This window comes from Oncorhynchus clarkii, chromosome 30 (assembly GCF_045791955.1).
Source record: "Oncorhynchus clarkii lewisi isolate Uvic-CL-2024 chromosome 30, UVic_Ocla_1.0, whole genome shotgun sequence".
Classification (NCBI taxonomy): domain Eukaryota; kingdom Metazoa; phylum Chordata; class Actinopteri; order Salmoniformes; family Salmonidae; genus Oncorhynchus; species Oncorhynchus clarkii.
The window spans coordinates 12,813,466-12,839,912 of record NC_092176.1 but is presented as its reverse complement, the minus strand read 5'-3'; the positions used below and the strand labels follow the sequence as shown (position 1 = coordinate 12,839,912).

Below are 26,447 nucleotides of genomic sequence, written 5' to 3'. Positions count from 1 at the left end.
AGGATGGCTTGGTTGGATCTGTTAGGAGGACTGGGTCTTCGGCTATGATGGATGTTTTAGACTGAAGAGTTCAGAGGTTACACTGTCTGCTCTGTCTGAATCACACTGGTGCCTACTTGTCCTTGCACACGTTCATCCTTGTAGGATTTTCTCAGACGCCATCACAGAAGCAGATGTTATGGAAGAGAAGTAACGCCCACAGTCAAAGCACTGAATAAGGAAGAGGAGGGAGAGGCCGTTTGCAGTAGGCCTAACTCACTAAGACTCTTGCTCGCTCTCTCTTGCTCCCTTTTTCCCTGCTTTTAATGGTTTTGTTTCATAAGCAACACGTGGGCACTGACTGCATAGTTGTCCTCTGGGTCAGCCTTGGTTTGAATCCAAGGGTTCCATGCATCAATTAGCCTGACATTGTTGTAATCAAATAGAAACACTAGCCCAATCATCATGATCAACCCTTTACCCACCCATGAATGCATAGCTGGGATTGTCGTGTCCTTTCACTTTCTGTAAACCATTTGCACACAGAGCATTTTGCATAAGACCAAGGCCTTTATTTCTTCTTTGAGTATGCTGGGATGCATTACTAATATTTTGACTATAAGAAAGCCATTGAAGTATTACTGCACACCTGAACCTGACAGTCTATGGAAGGCATTCTGTCTTGTTACTCTATGAATAGACTGAAAGTCTAGGCTATACCCGCAGCCTCTCTCACTCAATCCCATTCATTCATAGCCAAAGAAAAGGGCAGCCTTCCAGGTTGTGTGTTTGGGTGATCTTTGACCCACATCTGAGCTACAGGAAGCTATACCCAGGCTGTGTGTTGAGAGCCCATGTCAGTAGCTGGCAACATGTCCTGCACAATCCAAACAGAGGTCAGCAAGAGTGTGAACACACACACCTGACTGGGGGTTGGAGGCTACAGTAGAACACTCTTCTGTTGCAAGATGTCCCTCTGTCTGTTTTGTTTTACATTAAAGGTGCAACTCTACAGGAATGTTCCAATGCCACGTTTTACATCAATATTCCACTGCCAATAAGGGTGTATGTTAGTGTATTGCATTTCATTGTTATTTCAACATTCACTATCTGTTCTGTCTCTTACCCTCTGGCTGTTCAAGAATGTGTACACTGCTAGGCATATTTCAATGGGGGTCTGAATACACAAGCACCTTCCAACCACAGGAATCACGGGGCTTCAACACATGCAGCTGAGAAACATTAGGCAGAGTTTACTCCTAAGGAGCACAAGCCCGCTGCTGCTCTGCCATAAATGAGAGGCGAGAGAGGACAACTGGGAGCTGTTAAAAAGCTCTGGAAAGATCTCATAACTCCAGCAGAGTGCAGAAAGACCCAAACGGACCAGACTGCGTGTTCCCTTTTTTGCACCTCTTTTTGACGGATTGTTTAAAGTAGAAAGACAAGTGGAAGGGTTTTGGCTGCATATCTGATTTTATTAATATGCCAAACAAAAGAGTTTAGAAAATGTTATCACAGGCACTGATTATTCTATGTAGACAGAAATACTCCCTATATAATGTATGTTTAGAAAAGAAACAAGTAATATTTACTCAACTTTGTCTGCTTACTTGATTAAACAATGATGGCCATCCAGGGAGGGCGTTGGTACATCCACCTGCACCCAGCTTGACAGCAGGCATAAAGAGATCCAGAAAGCCTGCTTGGTTTAATTGTCACATATGCTGTGCGGGATAGTATGGCCAGCAGGTTGGGTTACAGATCATAGGAATCGCAGGGGAGAACAGCACCACTAATGTCACTCAGCTGAGGGATATTACTGAGATCTGCCCCTCCCTGTCCCGTCTCCAGCAGTATAGAATTTCAACTATGCCTACATCTCTGAGAACCGTAGTCTGGCCGAGCCCTTTGGAAAGCCATTACTCTGCAAATTGGTTTATTTTTAGGCTCTCTTGCAATTATGATTTACTCTTGCGATTTATTGCACAATTATTCCTTGTAGACAAAAAATAAAAATGTCTTGTATTCAACAAATATAATATTTCTTAACTTCTTGGTATGCCCTAAAAGTTACAAAAAAAGACTGCCTCATTTGTCCTATAACGCTGTTTTATAACCTCTACTGTCATAGATAAAGCCCCAAATATTTTCCCTACCATGGTCATCTGGACAGCAAGGCAAGTTGTCCATGCACCTGGGTGAGACACGTGAACTAATACACATGGATTGTGTATTAAATCTTTATTAGTGACAGTAGGAACTTCTGGGCAGAGAACAACCCCGGTTGAACCCTAACCAGCCTATGACTGCCATCTGGTAAAGTTGATGACAGTCAGGATATCTGACACTGGGATGAAGAGAGATGAAGTCACATGAGCATGTAGTTGAAGTGAGTCCTTCCATTGATATGTTGTCCTTTCTCCCTGTGTGTATCCAGATTGAGGTGTAAATGTTTGGGCATCAGAGAGCCCAGTATGAAGAAGACAGGCAGGCCGGTGGTGAGTAAGGCTCAGAGTGGAGAGAGGGGGAAGACTGAAGGCGCTGCTACAGGAATCACAGGCAAGGCTGCAGCCAAGACCACCACAACGGCACCTCTGTCAAAGGTACACTTCTATCCCTCTACACATCTTGTCACTAAGCCAAGTAGACTTCTATCAAATTCAAAATTATATACAATGGCCTACTTTGCCAACACCCATTTGTACATGTTTATCATGGTACCGAACAATCCTATGTTATTATTCTGCCTGCTGACTGGATTAGTGGGCATTAAAATAATTGTTTTCATGTGATTGTTTTTCCATGTGATTTGTTCTCCAGGTTAAAAGCAATGATGATCTGCTAGCAGCAATGGCAGGGGGCACTCCAGCTATGACCAGCACTGTGACCAAGAACAAGAGGACTGCCTCCACAGGGACCAGCAGTGGTAACCCAGACAGTAAACCAAAGACTAGCTCAGGTAAATCTGTTTATATCTTTATGTTAGCTGACTAGCCTCTAATGACCTATGCTATTTTCATCGTACTTATTATTACTCTGCATTTCATGCTTGCTGGGCTCTGTCTCTCTTTACAAGGTTCTTCAGCCAAACGTGTGACGTCCTCTACCTCCAAGGAGCCCAACTCGTCAAGGGACCGTCTGCGAACATCCAGAACATCGGCTAGTAAGAAGCAGTCATTGTCAGGGACGGGGCAGGAGGATGTGGCCCAGGGAAAGCGCTCTCGCACCCAGCAGCTGGCAGAGTCGGAGGGCCGCATGAACAAGTCTAAATCAGACAACCAGATCAGTGTCAAGGTGGCCCTGGAGACCAAGGTGAAAGACCTGCTGGGTTTGGCCAAGAACAAAGACTTGGAGATCCTGCACCTGCGCAGCGAGCTGAGGGACATGAGGGCCCAGCTGGGCCTGGGAGGGGAGGAGGTTCCCACAGAGGAGGGAGGAGGAGGGGAGGAGGAGAAGCCCCAGGAGAGGGAGGTGTCAGCCATCACAGCAGCGGATGTGGAGTCCACACTGCTTCTCCTGCAGGAGCAGAACCATGCCATTCGTGAGGAGCTGAACCTGTTGAAGAGTGAGAACCGCATGCTGAAGGACCGGCTCAACGCGCTGGGCTTCTCCCTGGAGCAGAGGCTGGATGGCTCTGACAAGTTCTTCAGCTACCCCTCCCTGAGCCCAGACCTGGCAGTCAGCAGTGGGCACAGTGATGGCGGGGGCACTGGTACCCTCACCTCCTCTGTGGAAGGCTCTGCCCCTGGCTCCTTGGAGGACCTGCTGACGGCCCAGCAGCACAGTGGTTCAGTGGACAACCTGGACAGTGAGTCCAGCGAGGTCTACCAGGGCGTCACCTCCAGCGATGATGCCCTGGACGCCCCCTCCGGAGCCTCGTCCTCCTCCGAGTCGGAGAGCGTGCCCAGGCGAGAGCGCTCACACCGGGGCAGCAGCAACGCCAGCGAGGTGTCTGTGGCCTGCCTGACGGAGCGCATTCACCAGATGGAGGAGAACCAGCACAGCACAGCCGAGGAGCTGCAGGCCACACTACATGAGCTTGCTGACCTGCAGCAGATCACCCAGGAGCTGAACGGAGAGAACGAGAGGCTAGGGGAAGAGAAGGTAATCCTCATGGACTCCCTGTGCCAGCAGAGCGACAAGCTGGAGCACTACGGCCGGCAGATTGAGTACTTCCGCTCTCTGCTGGACGATCACCACGTGTCCTACGTCCTGGAGGAGGACATCAAGAGCGGCCGCTACATGGAGTTGGAGCAGCGCTACGTGGACCTGGCCGACAACGCCCGTTTCGAGAGGGAGCAGCTGCTGGGAGTGCAGCAGCACCTCAGCAACACGCTGAAGATGGCGGAGCAGGACAACGCTGAGGCCCAGGAGGTAATTGGGGCTCTGAAGGAGAGGAACCACCACATGGAGCACATCATGGAGTCTGAGAGGCAGGACCGGGGGGCCATGGTGGCAGCGCTGGAGGAGTACAAGGCAGCGGTAAGCTGTGAGCAGGTAGAGCTGAGCCGCTGCAGAGCCCAGCTGGACCAGGAGAGGCAGAAGGTGGCTGAGCTCTACTCCATCCACAACTCTGGAGACAAAAGTGACATCTGCCAGCTGCTGGAGGGGGTTCGGCTGGACAAGGAGGCGGCGGAGGCCAGGGCTGCCAAACTGCAGGAGGAGCTGAGCCACGCCCGCACTGATGTCACCAGACTGCAGGACACCCTCAGTAAGGTGAGTCCACCACACACACACCATCCTACAGAGGTAGTACATTTGATACCTGATCCCACCCTTTTGATAGTTTGCTCATGTTCACCATCAAAGTTGCGAGACTGCTTCTGTCTCCTGTATTCAACTTGTGGAAAAGTTCACGAAAGTCCACTTTCTTCCATACCACCTTAAAAGCTTTTCATAGAAATGCATGTGTCTGCTTTATATGTACCCTCACCACTGAAAAGAAGAATGAGCATTAATTTGGGCCATTTAGTTTATGAATGCGATATTGATTGATTCCCCTTGTGGTGTGTGCAGCTGGATCGGGAGTACCGGGACATCCAGGAGCAGGAGCAGAAGCAAATGGCAGAGCAGAAGCGTGGGCTGGAGAAGCAGCGCGGGGAGCTGCAGGAGAAGGAGACTGAGATCGGGGACATGAAGGAGACCATCTTTGAGCTGGAGGATGAGGTGGAGCAGCACCGAGCTGTAAAACTCCACGACAACCTCATCATCACAGACCTAGAGAGTGAGTGGGCTGTGGCCAAGGGGGAAAACATGTCACAGCATCATAGATCGATGCCAGGGAATCTTTTTCCAATTTATTTTCATAACCGTTTTAGAATAAATTCCTTTTCTGGACATGATTGGTTCATATTCCCAAAGTAGCCATACAACAAATGATCGTGTTCATCTCTCATGGGCCTATTAAATAGATAGACTATATGTATTTCAGGTTTTGCCATCCCATATGCAGCGCGGTTTATAATGTAGACCTACAGTTGAATTTAACAGGTGAACAGTTGATATTTTACGTTGCAGAAGGCCTATGTATGCTACTGTAAGTACTGTATTTGAATTTATTTTTATGTTTTAGAATTCTCAGGCTGTCTTATCATATTTAGGTAGGAGGAAAAGTCGATGCACAAACATCGTTGAACTCTGAAAATATAGTTTACCAAGCTACCATTACTTCACACTTGAGGAAGTTAAGCTAAAGTAAAGCTACCCTTAAAAAATATAGTTTACTTAACTAAAGTTACTTAAAACAATTAGTTCAGGACATCAAAATGACTTTGTGAAAAATGATCATATGTAAATCTGAAATGTCGTAGATGACCAATTACAAGGTCAGATCACTCTGTAGTCAGGTGTTAACAGAATGTGTAATTGTATTCTATTAATCACAAAAACAAGGTTTCAGGTGAGTTATGCAGGTCTGATGCTGAAAAAGAAAGAAAATGATTGCCCATTTTACCCATATTTTATTTTTGTAAAAAGAGTAGTGTGTAGTTCCAGTAGTTAGCTCCACCACTACATGGCAAAAACATTATTAACTACTGTTAACACTACCTGATTGGAATTTAGTTCCACTACCACCAAGCTACTGCAAAATGTAGTTAAATTACTAGTTGAACTTCATGTAGTTTACTACTCTCCAACACTGACAATAATCTATTGATAAACTAAATATTGAACAACAACGTGTATTTTGCATAGAAATGTGGGCTGTAGCATTTAGCCTAATTGTTTTGAATATGCAACCAATCTTGCAGAATTTGCAGACAGGCACTCACTATATAGGCAGCATAGCATGCATGTTTAGTTTGAAAAAGTCACTGCAAAATATTCAAACATTCTGCCCACACCTCTACAGAAATATAAATTGCCATTTCTCTTTCTTATAAAAACTACGTTGACCTAATTCCAATAGTTTCAAATTATACAGCAAATAAAGGGTTTTATTGTCACCATAAAAGGTGAATGGAGGCCGTTTTCCAGGTGGAGTTTTAATGCTCGTTCACGGGCGCACAGTTTCTTTTACGACAGTTCTGATTCGTAACGGGAAACATTCGAATACTATGGTGTGCGGCAATTTTTTCAGACATTTTGCTTTTCAGACATTTTGTGTGAAATTTCTGCAACGGTTACGAATGAAGCCCCTGGTTCTACACATAAGACATAACACTGGAAACCCACTGTGCATTTTCCACCTTTGGCCGGTGCCACATGGTGGCTGTGTAGAGCTGTGTCAGGCTTCTTGCAGCCAGAGGAAAGTGTGAACAGTACAGTAGGAGTGTGCCGAGTACTTGGACAAAACAAGTATTGTAATGGATATGGAGAATTTTCCGAATACGATTATGACGAGTCTTTTTTTAATGATCTGTGATCTGTAAAAGTTATTTTCAGCTGCCAGCACGCATCTCTCTTTCACTCAAACAGTGTGAAGCACTGTGTGCGCCAAACAACTATTGACTAGTATTTCTGTCTGTAAAGAAACTTGCTTAGTTTCGGTTGAGCCTCCTAGAACGATTGGATTAGAACAAGCTGCTCTCCGTCTGCTGTCATTTCATTTGACATTTTAGTCATTTAGCAGACACTCTTATTCAGAGCCACTTACAGTAGTGAGTGCATACTATTTCGTACGGGTCCCCCTTGGGAACCAAAAACCCACAACCCTGGCTTTGCGGGACCACATTTCCCCAGGCAGACACGCACAGATGTTTTCACAGAATGTCTGTCGTGATCTAAGCCCATGGTTCTTGCAATTATCATTTATTCTTTCCCAGGCATTTTTACCGATCATAAATAAATGAAAGTACAAATGTAGATAGTTTATTTTGATTGTACAAATGTTGTGGCATAAGTGTTGGGGGAGAGGTTTTGCTCCTCTCAAAAGTGAAACAATATATGGGGCAAGTGAATTAGCCTACCTTCATCTAAATCTGATTCAATAAATGTTTCTCACCCATCTACACACAATACCCCATAATGACAAAGTATAAACATGTTTTTTTTTTTACATTTCTTATTTTAGCACATTTATTGAAAATGAAATATATCTAATTTACGTAAGAGTCAATACATGTTAGAATCACCTTTGGCAGCGATTTCAGCTGCGAGTCTCTTAAGAGGTTTGCACACCTGGATTGTACAATATTTTCACATTATTCTTTTAAAAATTAATCAAGCTCTGTCAAGTTGGTTGATGACCATTTCTAGAAAGCCATTTTGAAGTCTTGCCATGAATTTGTCTCCTAGTGTCTGTTGGGAAGCAGACTGAACCAGGTTTTTCTCTAGGATTTTGCCTGGGTTTAGCGCTATTCCGTTTCTTTTTATTCTAAAAAAACTTCTTTGCCCAATGACAAGCATACCCATAACATGATGCAGCCACCACCATGCCTGAAAATATGAAGAATGGTACTCAGTGATGTGTTGTGTTGGATTTGCCCCAAACATAACACTTTAAATTCAGGACATGAAGGTCATGTCTTTGCCAATTTTTTTGCAGTTTTACTTTAGTGGCTTATTGCAAACAGGATGCATGTTTTTAAATAGTTTTATTCTGTATTTTTATTCTGTTCCTTCTTTTCACTCTGTCATTTAGGTTAGTATTGTGGAGTAACTACAATGTTGTTGATCCATTCTCAGTTTTCTGCTATCACAGCCGTTCAACTATGTAACTGTTTTTAAGTCACCATTGTCCTCAGGGTGAAACCCCTGAGCGGTTTCCTTCCTCTTCGGCAACTGAGTTAGGATGGATGCCTGTATCTCTTTTAGTGACTGGGTGTATTGATACACCACCCAAAGTGTAATTAATAACTTCACCATGCTCAAATGGATATTCAATGTCTGCTTCTTTTTATTTTTAACCATCTACCAATAGGTACCCTTCTTTGCGAGGCATTGGAAAACCTCCCTGATCTTTGTGGTTGACTCTGTGTTTGAAATCCACTGTTCGATTGAGGGACCTTACAGATAATTGTATGTGAGGGTTACAGAGATGAGGTAGTCATTCAAAATTCATTTTCAACACTATTTCACACAGAGTTCATACAACTTATTATGTGCCTTGTTAAGTGCATTTTTACTCTTGAATTTATTTAGGCTTGTGAATACTTTCTGAAGACACTGTATGAACTTGTTATTTAACAGAAAATAACATGTTAACTCTGATACACTTGGTAGATAAAGTCAATCATGTTTTGCCTTTTAGACTCCTTGACGTGTAGCTGTATTGCTATTGGCTTCAATGGGATTCAAGTTTACTTCATAGACTGAATTACACAATAATTAACCCTAACCTCTAGTTTCATAAGTTGGTGCTGCTAAGGTCAGTGTCTCTATCAGCTCTTGAATTGTTTGAAAGCAGATTTTCTTCCTGCGCTGTGTGTGAATATATCCTGTGGCCCGTTCACATGAACTCAGCCATGTCTGCTTCCTCCCTCAGACTCTGTTAAAAAACTGCAGGACCAGAAGCGTGACATGGAGCGGGAGATTAAGATTCTGCACCGGAGGCTGAGGGTGAGTGGGCCAGTGGACAGGGCCATCTGAGGACCAGAGGTCACTGACATGGTCAAGCACAGCAGCACTATGGTTTGGTTTAGTCCAAACCATAGTTACAACTGGAATCCACTCGAAAGCAATATGATGATATTTGCTTACACAAATTTTCTTATTAGCTTTATCATTCCCGGCTCAGTGATTGAAATGATGTTGCTCTGTGTGTACGTGCGCGCGCATGTGTTTGTCTGTTCAGGAAGAATCGGCAGAGTGGCGTCAGTTCCAGGCTGATCTGCAGACGGCCGTGGTCATCGCTAATGACATCAAGTCGGAAGCACAGGAGGAGATTGGGGATATGCGTCACCGTCTCCGCGAGGCCCAGGAGAAGAACGAGAAGCTTGGCAAGGAGCTGGACGAAGTCAAGAACCGCAAGTAAGAGACACTGAGAAACACGCTGTGCTTGATTCCAAGTGTCATGTGGGCCGACGCCAGCTGTCTTGTGATCATATCGGGGAGATGTACAGTACTAGTCAAAAGTTTGGACACACCTCATTCTATGGTTTTTCTTTATTCTTGCTATTTTCCACATTGTAGAATAATAGTGAAGACATCAAAACTATAAAATAACATGCATGGAATCATGTAGTAACCAAAACAAAAAGACAGCTTTGCACACTCTTGGCATTCCCTCAACCAGCTTCATGAGGTAGTCACCTGGAATGCATTTCAATTAACATGTGTGCTCAATGTGTGTTCAATTAATTTATGGAATTTATTTCCTTAATGCGATTGAGCCAATCAGTTGTGTTGTGACAAGGTAGGGATGGTATACAGAAGATAGCCCTATTTGGTAAAAGAGCAAGTCCATATTATGGCAAAAACAGCTCAAATAAGCAAAGAGAAGTGACAGTCCATAATTTAAGACATGAAGGTCAGTCTATCTGGAAAATGTCAAAACATTGAACGTTTCTTCAAGTGCAGTCGCAAAAACCATCAAGCGCTATGATGAAACTAGCTCGCATGAGGTCCGCCACAGGAAAGGAAGACCCAGAGTTACCTCTGCTGCAGAGGATAAGTTCATTAGAGTTAACTGCACCTCAGATTGCAGCCCAAATAAATGCTTCACAGAGTTCAAGTAACAGACACATCTCAAAAATCAACTGTTCAGAGGAGACTGCGTGAATCAGGCCTTCATGGTTGAGTTGCTGCAAAGAAACCACTGCTAAAGGACCCCAATAAGAAAAAGAGACTTGCTTGGGCCAAGAAACACGAGTAATGGACATTAGACCGGTGGAAATCTGTCCAAATTTGAAATCTTTGGTTCCATCCGCCGTGTCTTTGTGAGACGCAGAAGAGGTGAACAGGTGATCTCTGCATGTGTGGTTCCCACCGTGAAGCATGGAGGAGGAGGTGTGGGGGTGCTTTGCTGGTGACGCTGTCAGTGATTTTATTAGAATTCATCCCATCTGGTTTGTGCTTAATGGGACTATCATTTGTTTGTCAACAGGACAATGACCCAAAACACACCTCCGGGCTGGGTAAGGGCTATTTGACCAAGAAGGAGAGTGATGGTGCTGCATCAGATGACCTAGCCTCCATAATCACCAGACCTCAACCCAATTGAGATGGTTTGGGATGAGTTGGACCGCGGAGTGACGGAAAAGCAGCCAACAAGTGCTCAGCATATGTGGGAACTCCTTCAAGACTGTTGGAAAAGCATTCCTCGTGAAGCTGATTGAGAGAATGCCAAGAGTGTGCAAAGCTGTCATCAAGGCAAAGGGTGGCTACTTAGAAGAATCTCAAATCTAAAATATATTTTGATTTGTGTAACACGTTTTTGGTTACTATATGATTCCATATTCGTTATTTCATAGTTTTGATGTCTTCACTATTATTCTACAATGTAGTAAAAAAAAATAGTAAAAAAAAATAGTAAAAATAAAGAAACACTTGAATGAGTAGGTGTGTCCAAACTTTTGACTGGTACTGTATGTGTGCGGGGTTGGGTTAACAGTGATTGCCACATTGATGAAGCTGGATGTGGTGGTCTGTATTTGCATCCACATGAAATGGGTGAGGTGGGACCTGATATGCCTAGCTATGTATTGAGTGTGTTGGTGTTTGTCTCCTTAGGCAGGATGAGGAGAGGGGCAGGGTGTATAACTACATGAATGCAGTGGAGAGGGATCTGGCTGTACTGAGGCAGGGCATGGGCCTGAGCCGTCGCTCCTCTACCTCCTCTGAGCCCTCTCCAACTGTCAAAACCCTCATCAAGAGCTTTGACAATGCCTCCTCACAAGGTACCCCAACCTGCGAGTGTAAGATATGGACCACTTTTTTGTACTTTTATTCTCATTTCACCTGCATATTCCTAGTAATAAGCATAGCAGTAACACTGCTACTAATACAATGTAGTAGTATTACTGTGGGATGTGACTGATTTCTGTTCACAACAGGCCCAGTCCCCACGACCGCTGCCCCTGCTGCTCCGACAGCACCTGCTGCCACATTACCACGCACTCCCCTAAGCCCCAGCCCCATGAAGACCCCTCCTGCAGCCGCCATCTCACCCATACAGGTATGCCACCTGGAACCCATTCCAGTGTGTATGTTTGCATGGCAAGCTCTAAATGTAGGCATCAGGTCAAGCACACAATAAAAACCTGGCTTACACTAGACCAGTCATTCACACATAGCTGCAGTGCATTCGGAAAGTATTCAGACCCCTTCACTTTTTCCACATTTTGTTACGTTACAGCCTTATTCTAAAATGTATTAAATAGTTTTTTCCCTCATCAATCTACACACAATACCCCATAATGACAAAGCGAAAACAGTTTAAAAAACCAAAACAAGTATTCAGACCCTTTGCTATGAGACTCGAAATTGAGCTCAGGTTCATCATGTTTCCATTGATCATCCTTCAGATGTTTCTACAACTTGATTGGAAAGGCATAAACCTGTATATATAAGGTCCCACAGTTGATAGTGCATGTCAGAGCAAAAACCAAGTCAAAGGAATTGTCCATAGAGCTCTGAGACAGGATTGTGTCGAGGCACAGATCTGCGGAAGGGTACCAAAATATGTCTGCAGCATTGAAGATCCCCAAGAACATTGTGGCCTCCATCATTCTTAAATGGAAGAAGTTTAGACCCACCAAGACTCCGCCCGGCCAGCATCAAGTTGTGGGGATGTTTTTCTGCGGCAGGTACTGGGAGACTAGTCAGGATTGAGGGAAAGATGAATGGAGCAAAGTACAGAGAGATCCTTGATGAAAACCTGCTCAGGACCTCAGACTGGGGGGGAAGGTTCACCTTCCAACAGGACAAAAACCCTAAGCACACACCAAGACAACACATGAGTGGCTTTGGGACAAGTCTCTGAATGTTCTTGAGTGGCCCGGACTTGATCCCGATCGAACATCTCTGGAGAGACCTGAAAATAGCTGTGCAGCGATGCTCCCTATCCAAGTTTGAGAGGATCTGCAGAGAAGAATGGCAGAAACTCCTCAAATACAGGTGTGCCAAGATTGTAGCCAAGAAGACCTGAGGCTGTAATCGCTGCTTATGTAAATGTGGTATTTCAGTTGTTTGTTTTTAAGAAATTTGCAAAAATGTATATAAACCTGTTTTTGCTTTGTCATTATGGTGTATTTTGTGTAGATTGAGGAGAAAGAAAACAACAAGAATTGAATCCATTTTAGAATAAGGCTGTAACGTAATAAAATGTGGAAAAGGTCAAGGGGTCTGAATACTTTCTGAATGCCCTGTATTTATCAAGGTCTAGATCAAATGATGTGTTTCAGAACTGCCAGAGCAGTATGGCAAGGAATTGTTGTCTGTGCTGACTAGGTCAGGGAGCGGTGCAGTAGTGAAAGAGTTATTGTGACCATCGGGTCAAGAGCTGTCCTATATTCACAGTGTTTATAGACCTCCATTACTCCACAGATATCACTTCCTCCTCTTCCTCTGGCACATTGTCACAGTTGACAGTCTCAGGGCTTGCCTCATACACAGACCATGAGAGATTGAGTTGTTTGAGAATATGTCCCATAGCTCTAATTCCGTTACCTCACTTTCCCTTCATTTACATTTTGGTAATTTAGCAGATGCTCTTATCCATAGTGACTTAGTCAGTGCATCCAAATTATCCATATGACCCAAAGATTCTTTCTCATGTTTTAAACTCTCACACGTTTTTGCAAAATGTCAGCTGTTTGCCTCTAACACATTTTTCATGAACCTGCAATGTAGTGTTGTCACGATAACAGAATCTTGATTTAGATACCGATTCCAGGTTTTGTATCACGATACTCGATACCACGGGGGGAGGGGGGAATTAATCGTATTAGACAATGTCGTAGAGTGGCACTTGATCCAGACAGATCTTTTGAGTTAAATAGCATTACATTTGAAATGTTCTATTTAAAAAATGTATGAAAAAATTAAATTTAAATCATTAATGAATCAATTATATAATCATACAATCAATTTGACTTAGTTCTTTACCAATCTAACTACATAACAACATAATGGTAATCATTTATTTGAATGTTAAATCTCTAGTCTATTGATAATCTGGGTAAATCAAGATGTAGTCTAGGCCTATTTTACTATACAGGTGAATACATATTCAATAGGACTGTGTGCATGCATGGAGTTATTGATCTTGTTTTGGCTGATTTCATGTGGCTACAGATTAAAAACAATCTGTTTCCCTTCCATTTGGGACATATTTTATTGTACTGATCAACAACATTTGCATAGAAGAAGCAGTATCTTCTTATATAAGTGTGCGCTGTCTCTTTAAGGCCCATGACGTAAGCATTTCACTGTTAGTCTACACTTGTTGTTTACGAAGCATATGACAAATAAAATGTGATTTGATTCACACAAACACTCAGCTCGAGGGAAAGATGATCTTGTCCGAATCCCAAATGGACCCCTAAGCCCTACACCCTATGTACTCGTGGAGATCTGAAAGGATTTGACCGGTGTAAGCAATATGGTAATAGTTCCACCTAGGCTAGGTGGACATTTCACTGTATTGCTTATGCCAATCAAATCCTCTCAGATCTCCACGAGTGAATAGGGTGTTCGATTTAGGGGTCCATTTGGGATTGGGCGTAGTAGATTAAGTGAATGAATTAAGGTTTTGGTGACAATCAGCTTTAAAATCAGCAATAATTTTCCTTGTGGTGTTGCATATTATCATATTAGTAATAATGTAGTGAATTGATGTAAGCTAGTACTGTAAGCTAGTAAGGAAAGTTAGCCTACAACGCTGGAAGTTACGGGTGCAAATTATTGTATGGGACAATATACATTTGAGAAAGATCATTTGAAAAATACAATTTCGCTAAATGTATTTATTGGTTTCTTTTCATTTTGATAAGGGATGAAAATGCAATGAATTGAAGGTTATTTGTTGTAAAAGAAAGTTGATGTGGGGTGAGGTTGCGAGAGAACTTGAAGAAACAATGGGGTCCCCAGAAATTCTGTCCAAAGAAAATGGTGTTCCTGCTGAAAACGTTTGAATACCACTGCAATAGAGTATAAGGACAAATTCAGTCATTCCATGTAATACTGTGGACAGAGGGGCAAATCTGAGCATTGGATATTTTATATACATTATTTAAGCAGAGTATCAGATCTTCTCATATGAAAGGGGCAAAGTTCAGGGAGAGATTGGTTTTTCTTTTTCCTAGACAGGTTTCAAGTCTTCTGTCCTGCTTTTTCTCATCTATCCTCCTCTGCAGTCACAAGATTATTGCCAATGCCTGGCTGCTGGTGCTGCGGTCAGAATGGCCTCCTCGACCTGGGCATTTTTTCAGAAATTACACATAGTAGGCTACTTCTATAGGAATTGTGAAGACATTTTCAGGAGGTTTTTGGATTAAAAAAGGGGTTTATGTGGTGGGCGTGGCAATGAGCATGGTCGGCTCATCAGAGCGGCTACATTTTAGAGGCCCCCATCTTGTCGGTGTAGAGAAAGTGTTTGCATTTTTGCTCCATTTTCCTGCAATTCTACAATATTTCTCCATGGAGCTGTGAGAAAATGCTGCAGCTTTAAACCTAATTTCCTGCGATTCTACATATTCTGTCATGGCGCTAAAATAACATTTTGGTTTTAAAGCTATTTTGCTAAAATTCTATGCATTTTGCCATGGCAATGCTGTGTTCTTTTACTCAAAAATAATATTTTTTTTGATTGTCTTGCTTTTATATAATATTTTTCTCAAACATTATATTATTTTTTAAATATAGGTTAATTATCTTTTCTATATACTTTATATCTGCTTTCTAGCCCTTTATTATTTGTAAAAAAAAAATGTACACTATTTGACTTAGGTAACCTGAAAAAATGCTTAGACTGACCGCCCAAGGATTACAATGGCAGAAAAATCCCTGATTTTGTATGTATGTGAGCGAGTTTTAATCCAATGATTGTTGGCCTATTTCAGAGACACTCCATAACTGGGTCCATCTCTGCACCCAAACCCCTCTCCTCTCTGAGTGACAAAAGGCCCAGCTACGCAGACATCAGCATGCCAGGTGAGTCCGCAGAAACACCAACACTGACAGCAGAGCTCCATATCTGGATCTTATTCGGTCCCTCGTGAATAAAATGAGAGAGGAGTACTCCGTCACAGTCACTCATAAAGGAGGAAAATGGCTGCAGATATGACGCAATTTCATCTTAGACATCTTAGCTCCTCCTAGTATTAAGACTGTCTGTGTTGGGCAATGCAGTATGTGGATATATTTGTCATTTTAAAGTTTGGTGGTGCTTTGCGCCCAAAGCAGTGGGGTGGGTGTCTTTAGCCCCTAAGGGGGCGAGCATGGAGTCAGCAGAGCTTCACTTGACTTTGATGTGTGGGTTTAATAAAACACCATACAAAGTGTGGTGTCCCAGTGACTGGCCTCCCCCATAAATGTTGTCATACATATTCTAGTGAGTCCCAGGGCCTGGAATGTGAACGTGCTATAATGGTCATGCCCTCCGATGTTTAGTTAAATGTCCCTGTTGTTTTTTAACCTCATTCGATGGTACTTGACAGTTCCAGGGCCTGGAATGTTACTTTGATCCCTTGAGTATAAGAGGAAGAAAAAAATCCCTCTTGCTTAAACTAACATTTTGAAGGGAATATGAAGTGACTTTATTTCAATGCAATGTTTCTGTTTCCTCACTTTGGTTGTGGGGTTGTCATAATGTTTGTGTGTTTCATCCTGTCATCCTCTTCCCTCCACAGCAGAGCATCTTCTCAGGGGCTCCTCTGCCAGCCGCCCTGCCTCTGCTCTCCAGAGGGTGTCCAACATGGACTCATCAAAGGCCATGGCCATCTCAGGTATCACAAATCATGGACATATGAATAGGCCTTGAAATAGATCTATAATTCTTTTAAATGGTTGCCAGTAAAATTAAATGCATTTTGAGAAAGAATTCAATGACATTTGTAAAAAATAAAAAATTGAAATAAAAAACAATTTGGGAACGTATGTTGTCGCTGGCAGTGAAGACGGGTCACTCACCCTGTATCTCTGTCTGTCTGTGTGGTGGCCAGTGTCCCGTAGGAGCAGTGAGGAGATGAAGAGGGACATCTCTGCACCTGAAGGTGGCTCCTCCTCTCTGATGGCCATGGCCTCTGCTTCCTCCCTGTCCTCCTCCTCCCCCACAGCCTCTGTCACCCCCACCGCACGCAGCCGCCTCCGGTAAAACCCTCATCAGTTCCATGCCGTTGATACGATACATACTAATCCACTAAGTCCTTTTTATGTTTTAAACAATATTTTGACTATACCAAATGGGCTTTGTGGACTAGCTGGTCAATGGAGTCTGAATATGTGTGTTAATTCAAATGATTCTCTGTCCTCTCCAACGTGGTGTGTTCAGAGAGGAGCGGAAGGACCCCCTCTCAGCGCTGGCCCGGGAGTATGGGGGGTCCAAGAGAAACGCACTGCTCAAGTGGTGCCAGAAGAAGACTGAGGGTTACCAGGTATGTGTTGTTCAGTCAGAATAGACCGGTCAGGTCATTTCACCTCTCGGGTCACTCTCTGTTGATGAGGATTTATTTTCTCAATAGTGAGACTCTGGTGGGGGTTTTTAAAAGCTCATCTATCTGGAGTGACAATCTCATTCAATAACTTTGTCAGAATGTCCTTTATTCCTTCAGAGGTCTAGTTCAGTTAATTGTTTTTTAAAAGCCCCTCTCCGACACCTACGTCGGCGCATCCTTAATGCTCCCCTCTCAAGTCGTAAACTATTGTAGATGTTGTCATGAGGACTGTTGTCAGTTTTATTGTGTTGTCCTTATGTTTCCTCTCCTACTCTAAAGCATGTGACTGGACCAACAGTGCCTGGGAACGGCTTCAAACGTCATCCACAGAGGGAATAAACATTTGGCTACTTTGAAAACTTTATTTATTGGTTGAATTTGCTATTTAGGACACGTTTTTAAGACCCACTCTGTCATATTGAAACAGCCTTTTTTCATCCCTGTGGAACGCTTTTGACACCTTGTAGAGTCCATGCCATGATGAATTGAGGCTCTTCTTGAGGGCAAAATGTGTGGGGGGGTATACTCAGTGTACATTCTTTGTGTACTTTGGTATACTCAGTGTACATTCATGCTACACACACATCTCAACTGCTGCTACCAGACTCTTATTAGGATTGTTAAATGCTGCATAATTTTAACATTTGCCCCCAAATCTCCCCTTGCCAAAACACTTCTAAATAACAGACTATAAATGGTGCCTTCCTGTAATATAATTATGCTAAAATGTTTTCTATTCTACTGAGCCATTTTAAATCAAATCAAATTTATTTATATAGCCCTTCGTACATCAGCTGATATCTCTAAGTGCTGTACAGAAACCCAGCCTAAAACCCCAAACAGCAAGCAATGCAAGAGTAGAAGCACGGTGTCTAGGAAAAACTCCCTAGAAAAGCCAAAACCTAGGAAGAAACCTAGAGAGGAACCAGGCTATGAGGGGTGGCCAGTCCTCTTCTGGCTGTGCCGGGTGGAGATTATAACAGAACATGGTCAAGATGTTCAAATGTTTTTAAATTACCAGCATGGTCAAATAATAATAATCACAGTAGTTGTCGAGGGTGCAGCAAGTCAGCACCTCAGGAGTAAATGTCAGTTGGCTTTTCATAGCCGATCATTGAGAGTATCTCTACCGCTCCTGCTGTCTCTAGAGATTTGAAAAAAGCAGGTCTGGGACAGGTAGCAGGTCAGGATTCCATAGCCGCAGGCAGAACAGTTGAAACTGGAGCAGCAGCACGGTGTCATCATGCCAGGTAGTCCTGAGGCATGGTCCTAGGGCTCAGGTCCTCAGAGAGAGAGAAAGAAAGAGAGAATTAGAGAGAGCATACTTAAATTCACACAGGACACCGGATAAGACAGGAGAAGTACTCCAGATATAACAAACTGACCCTAGCCCCCGAACACATAAACTACTGCAGCATAAATACTGGAGGCTGAGATAGGAGGGGTCAGGAGACACTGTGGCCCCATCCGATGATACCCCCGGACAGGGCCAAACAGGAAGGATACTTTACTTTGTTCGTGTTCTTATCTTTTATTATTTCTTAGTGTTGCATTGTGGAGAAGGAACCTGCAAGTAAGCATTTGGTTGGAAAGTGTATACTATGTGTATCCCGTACATACTGTGTATCCTGTACATACGACTAATACAACTTGAAACTAGTAGGAAGATGAAACAACGAGGTGGTTTTATTATGTTTTTATTTATTTATTATTATATCCAATTGGTAGTTCCAGTCTTGTCCCATCGCTGCAACTCCCCTATGGACTCGGTAGAGGCGATGATGCGTCCTCCGAAACTTGACCATGTCAAGCCGCACAGCTTCTTGACACACTGCTCGCTTAACCTGGAAGCCACCCGCACCAATGTGTCGGAGTGAACACCATCCAACTGTCGACCGTGTCAGCGAGCATGTGCCCGGACCGCCACAGGAGTTGCTAGAGCGCCATGAGACAAGGACATCCCGGCAGGCCAAACCCTCCCCTAAACCGGACGATGCTGGTCCAGTTGTGCGCCGCCTCATGGGTCTCCCGGTCGTGGCAGGCTGCGACACAGCCCGGTCTCGAACCCGGATCTGTAGTGACGCCTCTAGCACTGCGATGCCGTGCCTTAGACCGCTGTGCCACTCAGGAGGCCCAACGAGGTGCTTTTAGGACCAATGTCTGGGACCCAGTATCTATTGGATTATCAATACAATACACTTCTGAACCCTACATGTCTTTACACTGTACCTTTGCAATACAATAATACAATACAATACAATTTCCCCTCTTTCTGGCAGAACATTGACATAACAAACTTCAGCAGCAGCTGGAATGACGGCCTTGCGTTCTGCGCTGTGCTCCACACCTACCTGCCTGCTCACATCCCCTACCAGGAGCTCACCAGCCAGGAAAAGGCAAGCTGATTTCCTACTGTAGTGATGATAAGTAACAATATATCATAGAATTGTAACCAGGTTTCTATCCAACCATTACATGTGGAATACCTGATCAGAAAAAGTCACGACAGGGCTCGTGGAAGCAGGAAGTCGGTACAATTTCATAAATTTTCGACAGATGATTGGTTTGTTCGACATGGTGGGATCTTTTTGTGCGAGTATAATTATTTGAGAAACGTCGGTGGAAATGCCAAATATTGACTTAATAACCATCATATTGAAGTGAACTTGGAGTCACGTAATGATATGGGCCTACTGGGAAAAGCATTAAATGCTTATAGGCAGAGGAAATAAGTTATATTCATGCTAATTCCCAATAGGCTCAATATCGAGGGTAGGCTATTATTTAGAATTCTGGTGACATGATGATCGGTTCTTGGCTGCCAATTATCAAATAAAATGACATTGCGCTCATCCATATCTCATCATATAGTCACCCCCCTGTCCACTTTATCAGCGAAGTCTCGAGAGCATGTGCCAAAACCAGATTGTGCAAGTTTACGTGGTTTAAATTGCAATTTAAACCCATATAACTAACGTTTTTTATTGGATACATGGGAACTTAACTGCAAACGTCATTTTTATCTGCACTGCATCATCAAGCACAGCCTTTTATCTGCAACAAGTCAGTTTGATGGAAACATCTCTGGTGGGAAAATGCACATTGTTTTTAATGCAGATTTTAGAATATATTTGCATGGAAATCTGTTGCCAATTGGATGGAAACCTAGCTATTGTTTAATCTTTTACAGTTGTCTCAATCTGTCATCGGGGAGCTTTATAGTGTGTGATTGTGTGTTTTTGTCTCCCGATCTTTAGAGGCGTAATTTCACACTAGCCTTCCAGGCTGCAGAGAGTGTGGGGATCAAGTCCACTCTGGTAAGATTCAAGTGAAAGATGACCTGAACTGTGAATAATCCAGAAAATCACATTGTAGGATTTTTTATTAATTTATTTGCAAATTATGGTGGAAAATAAGTATTTGGTCAATAACAAAAGTTTATCTCAATACTTTGTTATATACCCTTTGTTGGCAATGACAGAGGTCAAACGTTTTCTGTAAGTCTTCACAAGGTTTTCACACACTGTTGCTGGTATTTTGGCCCATTCCTCCATGCAGACCTCCTCTAGAGCAGTGATGTTTTGGGGCTGTTGCTGGGCAACACAGACTTTCAACTCCCTCCAAATATTTTTTTATGGGGTTCAGATCTAGAGACTGGCTAGGCCACTCCAGGACTTTGAAATGCTTCTTACGAAGCCACTCCTTCGTTGCCCGGGCGGTGTGTTTGGGATCATTGTCATGCTGAAAGACCCAGCCACGTTTCATCTTCAATGCCCTTGCTGATTGATGGAAGGAGGTTTTCACTAAAAATCTCACAATACAAGGCCCCATTCATTCTTTCCTTTACACGGATCAGTCGTCCTGGTCCCTTTGCAGAAAAACAGCCCCAAAGCATGATGTTTCCACCCCCATGCTTCACAGTAGGTATGGTGTTCTTTGGATGCAACTCAGCATTCTTTGCCCTCCAAACACGACGAGTTGAGTTTTTACCAAAAAGTTATATTTTGGTTTCATCTGACCATATGATATTCTCCCAATCTTCTTCTGGATCATCCAAATGCTCTCTAGCGAACTTCAGACGGGCCTGGACATGTACTGGCTTAAGCAGGGGGACACGTCTGGCACTGCAGGATTTGAGTCCCTGGCGGCGTAGTGTGTTACTGATGGTAGGCTTTGTTACTTTGGTCCCAGCTCTCTGCAGGTCATTCACTAGGTCCCCCCGTGTGGTTCTGGGATTTTTGCTCACCGTTCTTGTGCTCATTTTGACCCCACGGGGTGAGATCTTGCGTGGAGCCCCAGATCGAGGGAGATTATCAGTGGTCTTGTATGTCTTCCATTTCCTAATAATTGCTCCCACAGTTGATTTCTTCAAACCAAGCTGCTTACCTATTGCATATTCAGTCTTCCCAGCCTGGTGCAGGTCTACAATTTTGTTTCTGGTGTCCTTTGACAGCTCTTTGGTCTTGGCCATAGTGGAGTTTGGAGTGTGACTGTTTGAGGTTGTGGACAGGTGTCTTTTATACTGATAACAAGTTCAAACAGGTGCCATTAATACAGGTAACGAGTGGAGGACAGATGAGCCTCTTAAAGAAGAAGTTACAGGTCTGTGAGAGCCAAAAATCTTGCTTGTTTGTAGGTGACCAAATACTGATTTTCTAACCATAATTTGCAAATAAATTCATTAAAAATCCTACAATGTGATTTTCTGGATTTTTTTTCTCTCATTTTGTCTGTCATAGTTGAAGTGTACCTATGATGAAAATGACAGGCCTCTCTCATCTTTTTAAGTGGGAGAACTTTCACAATTGGTGGCTGACTAAATACTTTTTTGCCCCACTGTATGTGTGTGTGTGTGTGTGTGTGTGTGTGTGTGTATATATGTGTATATATATATGTGTGTGTGTGTGTGTGTGTGTGTGTGTGTGTGTGCGTGTGTGTGTGTGTGTGTGTGTGTGTATGTATATATATATATATATATATATATATATATATATGTGTGTGTGTGTGTGTATATATATGTATGTATGTATATGTGTATATATATGTATGTATATGTATATATATATATATATATATATATATGTATATGTATATATATGTGTGTGTGTGTATATATATATATATATATATATATATATATATATATATATATATATAATACAAAGATGAACACATGGCACAGCCTTTTTTCTAGGCATGATGTATCTTAATAACAAAGACCCTGTTTATTCAACCTGGTCTCATTCTCTGTTTTGCAGGACCTCAATGAGATGGCCAGTACTGAGAGACCAGACTGGCAGAGTGTGATGACCTATGTCACAGCCATCTACAAGTACTTTGAGACCTGATGTGATCTCTCCACCCAACATGGCAAGCACAACCTGCAGTCCAGCCTGCTAGCTCCTCTGACCTTAGAGCACCTCCAACACTTCAACTCGACATTCAACTCAGCTGTTATGCCACCCTTCACCCCAACACCCAGCCATGCCGCACACCGGCCGCTCTGTCTCTCGTCTAGACGCCTTCTAGTTTGAGTCACCATAAGAAACGTAGAAATAAGCTCACTGTTGACTTCCTAAAGTTGACTTCCTAAAGCTAATCATGGATATTTCTATGATGAACATTTTTCACTGACACGTTTAGTGTGATGAACACAGCCTAAGGGCTCTTCAAGCACCTGTTCAGGGCCTGCTCTGTTTGGGATGCTATTTTTACTCTTATCCATTACTGGATAACCCATTTGAGGTGATCCTCAGTGCAGATTGTCTGGTTAAACCAGTATAATCTGAGCTACGATAAGAGCCTGCAGATCTACGATAAGAGCCTGCAGATCTACTAGCTCTACTCTCCTTGACCAGAGTTGGGGAACATGCTACAGACTATCCCAGCCTTTGTGCCTTGCACCTGGCTTTGATTCTTCTAACCAAGTGGTTATCCCAAATGTTTAAGCCAAACTATACCCAGTGTGCAGTGTGTCCACCCTAGGAATCATGGGACAAATTTTCTATGGAAATCAGCCAAGGCATTTTTTGCTCCATTGTCTTCCTGACCCATTGAACACTTTGTGAAGGGGCCTCTTATATTATGGATTAAGTGCCTGTTTGATTTACATCGCTGGAGGTTTACTAAGAGACGGTTGGAGCAAAAATTGCTCAAATGAAACGTTTCAATGCTCCAAGCTTTCAAAGCAGCTTTGGAGGAATCTTAAGTGAAGCTTTTTAGAAGTGATTCTCCAGTTCTATGAACACTAGCTACATCAAAAGGGAAAAGCTGTCAGGTGCTCTCTTGGTCACCTGTAAGATTCAAGTTACAATTTGATGTGCTTTTGGACTATTTTTAGGAGAGTGATCATTGCTACGTTAACATAATTTGTTTTGCTAACAGAGACCAACTCATAGAAAACAATAGGCTATACAGAACCAACACACTGTCTCTCAGTGATGGTTTTCTCAAATAGAACTGTCTTAATCCTGAACCAAAAAAGTAACTTGCTCAAGTGTCCTATCTATGTGAAGTCAAGGGCTAGACTTCCAAAAAAGTCCTAGCTCTTGGTGATTTGATTGTGGTAAATGTTTCCCCAGCATGTTGAGTCTCAGGGTTGGATGTTCTCTTGTTGTTGTCATCAATCATGATAGGGGAAGAGTTTTTTTCAGATTCAGAACGCATCCGTTTTGCTGCTGGAGCCAAATGTATTAACACATTGTTCGTTTTGACACATTACTTCCACCCTTCCACCAACAGCAGACTGAAATTCCCAAGATTGGTCACAGTCCAGTTGTCTTGAACTGTAAGATTTGTGTGTTATTAGACCCTCTGAGCTCAACAATGACTAAGTTATTGTGTGTGTAATCTAACTCTGTGACTTGATATACTCCATCTTGCTAGTAACATTTAACATGGGGGGGGGATAACTACAAGAGATGCACAAGGAACTCAATGGTACATTTTATATTTGAGCTTTCTTCGTGTTATCACTTGCCACCCAATTGACTTTATTGATAAAGCTGTACTAACACTAATCATGTGTAAATCAATTCAATGTAGTTTACATAGTCACCAAGAAAGATATTGGAATGAAGAATGACTGTGTTATGTTATTGAGCCTCTGCTTATTGAAGTTTGTGTGGGTTAATTAGCATGGTTTAATCCATCTCGGAGTGTAGTGATGCAAGTGTTACAAATGTTAATGTAAACTTCATATAATGTGAATCTATGACTTTTCATCACACTGCTGCACTGATGTCTCTCCTAAACTCATAATGTATGATGACGATTTGCCTTTCATGTGGTCCCAGCCACACTCCTGTATCATTTCAGAATGGTACAGTATGCAATCGATACGCCCTCGTTGGTGTACCATTTTAGGCTTAGGCCCCCTTACGTCTATGATCTAACACACTCGCATGTGACCATAACTTTGTAGGGACAACATTTTTCTGAATATATTTAAAAGCACATTTGCGCCTGTCTGCTTGCCAAGCCACCTTCCCACCAGCTGTACAGGTGCACTGCATGGTGTTTGACAAAGCACAACTTGAAACACAATTGCTCGTTTTTTTTATGTCGATCAGTGTGGTTGGAGAGTAAGACTGGGCGGTTAAATGTTGTGTTGGTGGTCTATTGTATGGATAAACACTCATTTGTGAGAGCGCATGTGCTGTGACTGTTATTATTATCATGTACGGTATTTACTATTGAACAGTGAGCACAGTATGTCAACGCTAACTCGTCTATTTATGATTCCCATTGCTATACTGCAACCCTGTCTTAAATTTGATTTGCATTGGATCCAAACACCAGTTGGTCTGCAATTATTCTATTATGTGAAGCTACTTCTTGCCAAGTGTTAAAAATGGAATCTCTTGATCATGTTCCAATGGACATTGGTATTGATAAGTGGTCCTTCATGTTGTGATCTATGAGGACTTGAACCCTTGCCCTAACATTCTACTCAACTGTACAGTGTAGACAGAATGTAGTTGACCTATTAGATAATACAATGTGTTAAAATATCAGGATAATACCATCTTGACATATCATTCACCACTGAAGAACATTGGTCTGATTTTGCTTGATTTCATTTCCATATGTTGCTCATATTTTCCATGGCTTCTGTATTTCGCTCTGCATTTTCTTCCGTTTCTTTCTACACTACTTCACAAAAAAAAATGTGAAAAGGACTTAAAGCATGTTTTTATTTTTACGGGTCCGTTAGAGGTTCATTCTGTTTACTTGAAAGGTTGATGTTTTTCTAAGCTGCTTTCTTTTGGTTCTTGTTAATGGTGCCTTTTGCCTACAAATGTATGTCATTCTTGCCAGAGTTTTACTTGGTAATAAGGAGGCCAAGAGACCCATGTTTCCTTTTGTCTCATTCTGTCTCTAAGTCATGATTGCCACAATATGAATTTCCAATGGAGTGTCTTGAATCAAAATGTATCCTGTGGATTGGGTAATGATAATATCAAGAGTATGGTGTAGGGAAGTAAGCCAAATGCACATTATGATAATCAACAATTCGGTAAAAAAATGTAAAGGCTTATCTGTATTTATATTGTTTTGTTTTGCAGACCAGTAATATTAAAGAATCATTGCAACAGGAACGTGTTATGTTTTGTGAAGGCATAAATGAATTTGCCATGTGGTTAATTCAGTCATATCCCCCTTTTTATAGAGTAAGAGGCTATGATTTAACTGTTGCGCTGAATGTATTATCAGATTACTGGTCTAAAGTTAATGAAGGCACTGATAAACAAAAAGCATTCATCGCTTGTGAAACAGGCAACACTAATAGTAACTCTACTCTGTAGGGCTAGGGCATATTAAAACTTACTGGGATAATTTAGATCAAATTAGATTGTGATGAATGAAGTGTTTAATTCAGTCCGCTAGCCTGTGGGATTTGGAATACAGCAGCAGCCTTTGTTCTGATAAGGAGCGATATATACTGAACAAAAATATAAAAGCAACATGTAAATTGTTGGTCCCATTTTTCATGAGCTGAAATATAAGATCCCAGAAATGTTCCACATGCACCAAAAGCTTATTTCTCTTCATTTTTGTGCACAAATTTGTTTACATTCCTGTTAGTGAGCATTTATCCTGTGCCAAACTAATCCATCCAACTGACAGGTGTGGCATATCAAGAAGCAGATTAAACAGCATAATTATTACACAGGTGCACCTTGGGCTGGGGACAGTAAAGGCCACTCTAAAATGTGCCGGCCACTCTACAATGCCACAGATGTAAAAGATTTGAGGGAGGATGCAATTGGCATGCTGCTCAGGAGTATTTCTGTATTTTTGTTAAGTGGAATGATGTGATAATACCCAGATTCACCTGAATAAGCTGTTTCTCAATGAACTGTTTGGTAACTGTTGAACAGATGATGATTTGAAGGTTTTAAAGTAATGGTGTATTATTTTAGTTTGCAC

At 42.5% G+C, this 26,447-nt stretch overlaps 1 protein-coding gene across 2 annotated transcripts in view; it reads left to right on the top strand.

Annotated features, from left to right (window-relative positions):
• The window catches only part of LOC139389705 (cytospin-A-like), a 29,884-nt gene extending 4,269 nt beyond the window's left edge, over positions 1-25,615 (top strand). The window contains exons 2-16 of one of the 2 annotated variants that reach the window (XM_071136604.1): positions 2,417-2,582; positions 2,800-2,938; positions 3,056-4,695; positions 4,996-5,203; positions 8,906-8,979; positions 9,215-9,390; positions 11,092-11,258; positions 11,415-11,536; positions 15,423-15,513; positions 16,212-16,307; positions 16,524-16,671; positions 16,853-16,955; positions 19,295-19,411; positions 20,273-20,332; positions 22,274-25,615. In XM_071136604.1, the coding sequence (XP_070992705.1) occupies positions 2,454-2,582; positions 2,800-2,938; positions 3,056-4,695; positions 4,996-5,203; positions 8,906-8,979; positions 9,215-9,390; positions 11,092-11,258; positions 11,415-11,536; positions 15,423-15,513; positions 16,212-16,307; positions 16,524-16,671; positions 16,853-16,955; positions 19,295-19,411; positions 20,273-20,332; positions 22,274-22,363 (3,360 nt within the window). In that variant the 5' untranslated portion in view covers positions 2,417-2,453 and the 3' untranslated portion in view covers positions 22,364-25,615. Of the gene's footprint in view, positions 1-2,416; positions 2,583-2,799; positions 2,939-3,055; positions 4,696-4,995; positions 5,204-8,905; positions 8,980-9,214; positions 9,391-11,091; positions 11,277-11,414; positions 11,537-15,422; positions 15,514-16,211; positions 16,308-16,523; positions 16,672-16,852; positions 16,956-19,294; positions 19,412-20,272; positions 20,333-22,273 lie in introns of both variants that reach the window. The other variant, XM_071136603.1, reaches the window with a different exon arrangement.
• The last annotated feature ends 832 nt before the right edge of the window (positions 25,616-26,447 follow it).